Source organism: Camellia sinensis, chromosome 1 (assembly GCF_055761805.1).
Source record: "Camellia sinensis isolate YWXY chromosome 1, ASM5576180v1, whole genome shotgun sequence".
Classification (NCBI taxonomy): Eukaryota; Viridiplantae; Streptophyta; class Magnoliopsida; order Ericales; family Theaceae; genus Camellia; species Camellia sinensis.
This window is the reverse complement of record NC_138961.1, coordinates 19,058,974-19,063,914: the sequence shown is the minus strand read 5'-3', so window position 1 is coordinate 19,063,914 and position 4,941 is coordinate 19,058,974. Positions and strand designations below refer to the sequence as shown.

General features: G+C 37.2%; 1 protein-coding gene across 3 annotated transcripts; it reads left to right on the top strand.

The window, feature by feature from the left end:
• Positions 1 to 4,581, top strand: LOC114294136 (S-adenosyl-L-methionine-dependent methyltransferases superfamily protein). Of its 3 annotated transcripts, XM_028238251.2 has the most exons (3): positions 1 to 1,534; positions 1,741 to 1,825; positions 4,214 to 4,581. In XM_028238251.2, exon 1 carries the CDS (start codon positions 36 to 38, stop codon positions 1,437 to 1,439), a length of 1,404 nt encoding a protein of 467 aa, XP_028094052.2. In that variant the 5' UTR covers positions 1 to 35; the 3' UTR covers positions 1,440 to 1,534; positions 1,741 to 1,825; positions 4,214 to 4,581. The 3 variants fall into 3 exon arrangements, with proteins under 3 accessions (XP_028094052.2, XP_028094053.2, XP_028094051.2); XM_028238252.2 differs by lacking the exon at positions 1,741 to 1,825; XM_028238250.2 differs by having other exon boundaries at positions 1 to 1,825.
• The last annotated feature ends 360 nt before the right edge of the window (positions 4,582 to 4,941 follow it).

The window sequence follows — 4,941 nt, the reverse complement described above, 5'->3', positions numbered from 1 at the left end:
AAAAATACAGTCGCCCCCTCTCTCACTCAGTAGCCATGTCCATGGACAAAGGCACCTTCGAAGCTCTGGTTCCTTCTCGTTTCATCACCTTCACATTCCCTAACCCCTCTCACTCCACCACCACCACCGCCACTCACCACCACCTTCACACCCAACTCCTCCGAGTCGCTGTCCTTGACTCACCCAATCAACCCACCACCACCAACCCACCTCGAATCGCCGCCATGATCGTCCCAACCCACCGTGAAACCGACTGGATCTTCTCCACCGACACGGGCCACCTCCAACTCATCCTCAACTCCGCCGAAATCTCCCGCCTCATCCTCATCGGAAACCTCCCTATCGATTCTCACCCGACAATCTACACTCGTCCAATCTCAATCGACCCAACTCTCCAATCAAAACTCGCAGAGAGCTTAACCCCTTTATTACTCGCTCTGTCTCCGAAATCGGCTTTCAAGTATGGTTTGCCCGAAATTCCATTTTTGGGTTACGAAGACGATGTGATTAGGAGTGTGATTGTGGAGAGATGTGTTGGGGACTGTGTTGGTGAAATGTTGATCGAGGATGTTGAATTGGAGGGTAAGCGAGAGTTTCAGAGGAGATTGAGATTTAAGAGAATGCCCAATTTGATTCAGACCCAGATACGTATTATCCCCAATGCAAGTTTGGATTCTGTGAATTTAGGTGATGTAGAATTTGGGCTAGACATGGCGAGTTTGGTTCATCCTTATTTGACTCCAATGGTGGCGAGTCTTTCGTTGATCGGTTCGTATTTGGAAGAGAGAATTCGAGGTGGGTTTAGGCCGAAAGCATTGTGTTTGGGAGTTGGAGGTGGAGCTTTACTTACATTCTTGAATAACCAATTGGGTTTTGAGGTCACAGGGTTGGAGGCAGACGAGATTGTTTTAAATATTGCAAAGAAGCATTTTGGATTACAAGATAGTAAATATGTTCGCTTTTGTGTTGGAGATGGAATTGAATTTGTAGAGAAACTTGCAGGCCAATATCGAAAACCCAATTGTGATTGTGTAGATAATGGTTGTTGTTTAGACAATGTTGACTGTTTGGATGCTAAATTTGATGTGATTATGGTTGATTTGGATTCAAGTGATGCTGGAATGGGTATAATGGCGCCACCGCTGGAGTTTGTTGGGAAGTCTGTTCTTCTTGCTGCTAGATTGGTTCTTTCTGAGCATGGAATTCTTGTTATCAATGTGATTCCTCCAAGCAGGTCATTCTATGAGACATTGATACATAAGTTCCAGGAGTTTTTTGAGGAATTGTACGAAATAGATGTTGGAAATGGAGAGAATTTTGTACTTATTGCCACTGCATTACCAATTGGAACTGCTTCAATTGACTATGAGAATTCTTTTCTATCAAAGTTGAAACTGGTTATTTCAGGAGCCTATTTGGATTCCATGAGGAAAATTTGAAAGTTAGGCAGTGGTATGTTGACAAACTTGCTTTCTAACTCTTTGAAGGGTTCAAGGCTGAGGAATCTTCAAGTAATGGCTAACAATCGTAATCGGTACTTTTCCTTGTCCCCTACATCTTTATAAACCCTCTTTATCTCACTCTAGAATTCCCACTAGTCACTTATCTATATTCCACAACCTGACCTGAACCCAAGTACAAACCCAATAACCGTATAGGATTGCAGAATACAAGACACACACTCAACACCCAACGACCTATGCTAAGAGTACTGGTCCTTATCTGGTAATTTTCGCGCAGGTGTTGAATGTTTGAGCTTTCCCTTACATCATTTGAAGTTATTTGGTAGTTATGGCACAGAACGAAATTGTTGACATAAATTGTGGTAAGGAGTTTGAAGGCATTGCAATTATCTGAAACTCTTCGAGGGTTGCTGGGAATTTTGATCTTCATTTTGTTTTGTTTTTTTGACTGCATCTTATGTCATATACTTTTGCGGTGCTTTGTGCAATAAGATATACCATACGAGGCATCACGAATTTCTGAATTTGCATTAAGTAATTTACATCAGCATAAATCAGTTTCTGTTACTCTTATGAAGCTCGAGTTAATTTATCTCGTAAATGAATAAAAGAATCCTAAAATTGAAGATCTCCTTGTTGGCGATGTAAAGGGAATTTGGTTGTGCTTTTCAAATTTAACATCATATGGCATTGTGTTAAATGCCAAGCTGGTTTTAAATAATGGCCATGACATAATACATCTGTTGTTAGATAATGGGTTCTTGAAGGCCAGTAATGCATCAGTTATTTTATTCTCAGTGTGTTTTCTACACTTTTATTCCCACAACTGTCCCTAATTAGAAATGAGATTACACACTCAGTATCTTTAACATTGTGACTCTCTCTCCAGAAGTCTGCATACCCTTGTGCACAAACCCACCGAGCCAGTCAATCATGCTAAATTTCACTGACCACCTTTCAGTGATTACCCTTTTTAGAAGAAAAATGCTCTGACCCTGAATGTTACACCGTTTACAGCCCTTCATATGGCACTTTTCTTTTTTGGCATCTAACAAATAAGCAAATCTAAACAGAATGGCTAGGCCTCGTTTGGGAACAGACTAATTTAGTGACTTTTTGGCTATTTGGCTAAAAAGGTAGGTAAAAAAAACTTGTATGTTTGGGATGACTTTTTGGCTAATTACGAAAAGATGTGCAAAAAGTAGAGAGAAAAGAGAATATTTGACTTTTTGGTATGGGTTGTTGGCTTTTTGGCTAATTTAGTAACTTTTTGGCTAATTGGCTAAAATAGCCTCTTGCCAAACGAGGCCTAAGTTTGTCTTTTCTATTATGGCACTTTTCTATTATGCACTTTTCTCTGACGATCAACCCCTTTACAAGCTAAGTTTGTCTTTTTTCTTATATCACATACTTCTTTTTCTGTCCATTCATATTGGCTTCTTCAATCATGAATGGCTACATAATCCCAACAAACATAATCTGACAGACAGATCAAATCTTTTACTGACATAGCCATTGTAATTATTTTATTTTATTTTATTTTATAGAATAGGCATTGTAAATTGGATGCCAAAAAAGTCATTCCAATTGGTTCGATTCTTCATAAACTGATGCATGAGTCTTGCATCGTATCATTGTGCTTCATTTATATTAAAGTGCAATGGATCTAAACATTTCACATATGTCTAACACTATGAGAAAATGCTGTTCAATTCTTCATATCATTTCATAAAACATGTTCCATGATGTCCCATTTCATGATTAGGTTTGTCATGCATTTGTTGCATCCTTCAAATATCTGTTTCCCATTATCTGAATTAATTTAATGAATCCTTAGATTAAAATTTTCATTCCATATTTTGTGCATAAAGATTAGGTCTTATATGTGGAATATAATATAGGTATATTTATTTGAATTTGTTGTACTTTTTTTGTCCATATCAACTTACTGTTGGATAAAACTAATTCTTCGTTAAGAAGTTTGTTTTCTTTCATTTGGTGAATCCAATAAGTGAATCAACTTATTACTCTACTGTGACACCAGGGGGCGTGCGTTACCTTTCTCTTATTAAATTTGATTTTCTTGTTGTTAACTTCTTGTTCTTGGCTCGGTTGACTTCTCTTTTCTGCCTTGAAGATATTCACAATCTTTTCTTCCCTTAATTTCTTTGGGGGATATTATGATTCATGCCTCAAATTATGTAGATTTTTTGAATGATTAGAGTCGATGAATTTATCCCAAGAGCAGTGTCCTTGCTCCTTGGTTCTACATGATGGTCTTTTGAAAAATTGATGCAAGTTTACTATGTCATTTACATGGAGTTGTTTTCATAGCTCTTTGAAACATTACTAACAAATGATTTTGCTAATCTCAGTATTGGGGTCCATTCCATGGCGTCTCTATCAATTTTCAATATCTTAGCATCTGTTTCCACCTTCCATCAGTAAAATCCCAATCTGTCTTGCAAAAACATGTCTCTCATTTGATTCCTTATCAATAGAGCTTAAATTATCCAGATTTTCATAAAGTAGAAATAATTCACTCAAAAGAGCATTTGCATATTAGAGTGCCTTGCAAAGTGCTTTTTTTTCCCCCCCCCCTCTTCTTTTTATTTTGCTGTAGAACAGCATCTTTAGAGGCCTTTTATCAAGGAGAGGAAAGAACATCTTCGCTAACTAGTATTTCATAATATTCTTCCTTTCTTTCACTTCATTGTGTAGTTGCTAAAGCAGTCTTTTTTTGGTTGTAGCTTTGGGAGTTGATTTTCTACATTTTTGGAACTTATTGGGTTGTGCTTGGGGTGATTGCTGTTGATTTGATTCAATGCATGGTTGAAGGCAATCTTAGTGCACAAGGCTTCCTCTACTACGGGGTTTGGTATACGCATTCATACCGATCAGATCACAATTGAGCAACTTATTGCCATGCTAAGGCGAGGAAAAGTTGTCGGCACATGTAAAGTGTTTGTCGAGTGGGGAGTAGATGCACTTGTGAGGATATTGATATATGCCAATTCACATAGTCAATTGTATGCTCAACATCTAATGGGTCGTTAGACACACCAAATATAAATACTAAATTATACCAAATTGTTTTAGAATAATGGCAAGTTCAGGTATCGATCCGTAGGGACAAACGAGAAATTAAACTAATTTAATTGCTAAATCTCTAAATTAATTTTGATTAAAAAGATTGATGGAAATTATGACTAAACAAGAATTAAATAAAATTGAATAATTAAATTGAGAATTAAAATTAGAGTTTGAGATATTAATTTTTGGGAAAAATCCTACGCCAAAGAATTCCCTACTAAACACATAAAATGAGATTTAACATCGATTATCTATTGCAATCTGGTTTGAAATATCAAATATTTCACAACTATAAGTTTAAAATATTGATCAAGAGGGTTGTTGCATTCAACGTACAGGTACGAATCATCCCGAGTAGCACGAGGCGTATGCTTTAAAATATGCT

Excerpts from the sequence above, each read along its gene's own strand:
- LOC114294136 (XM_028238252.2), top strand. The coding sequence starts at position 36 with ATGTCCATGGACAAAGGCACCTTCGAAGCTCTGGTTCCTTCTCGTTTC.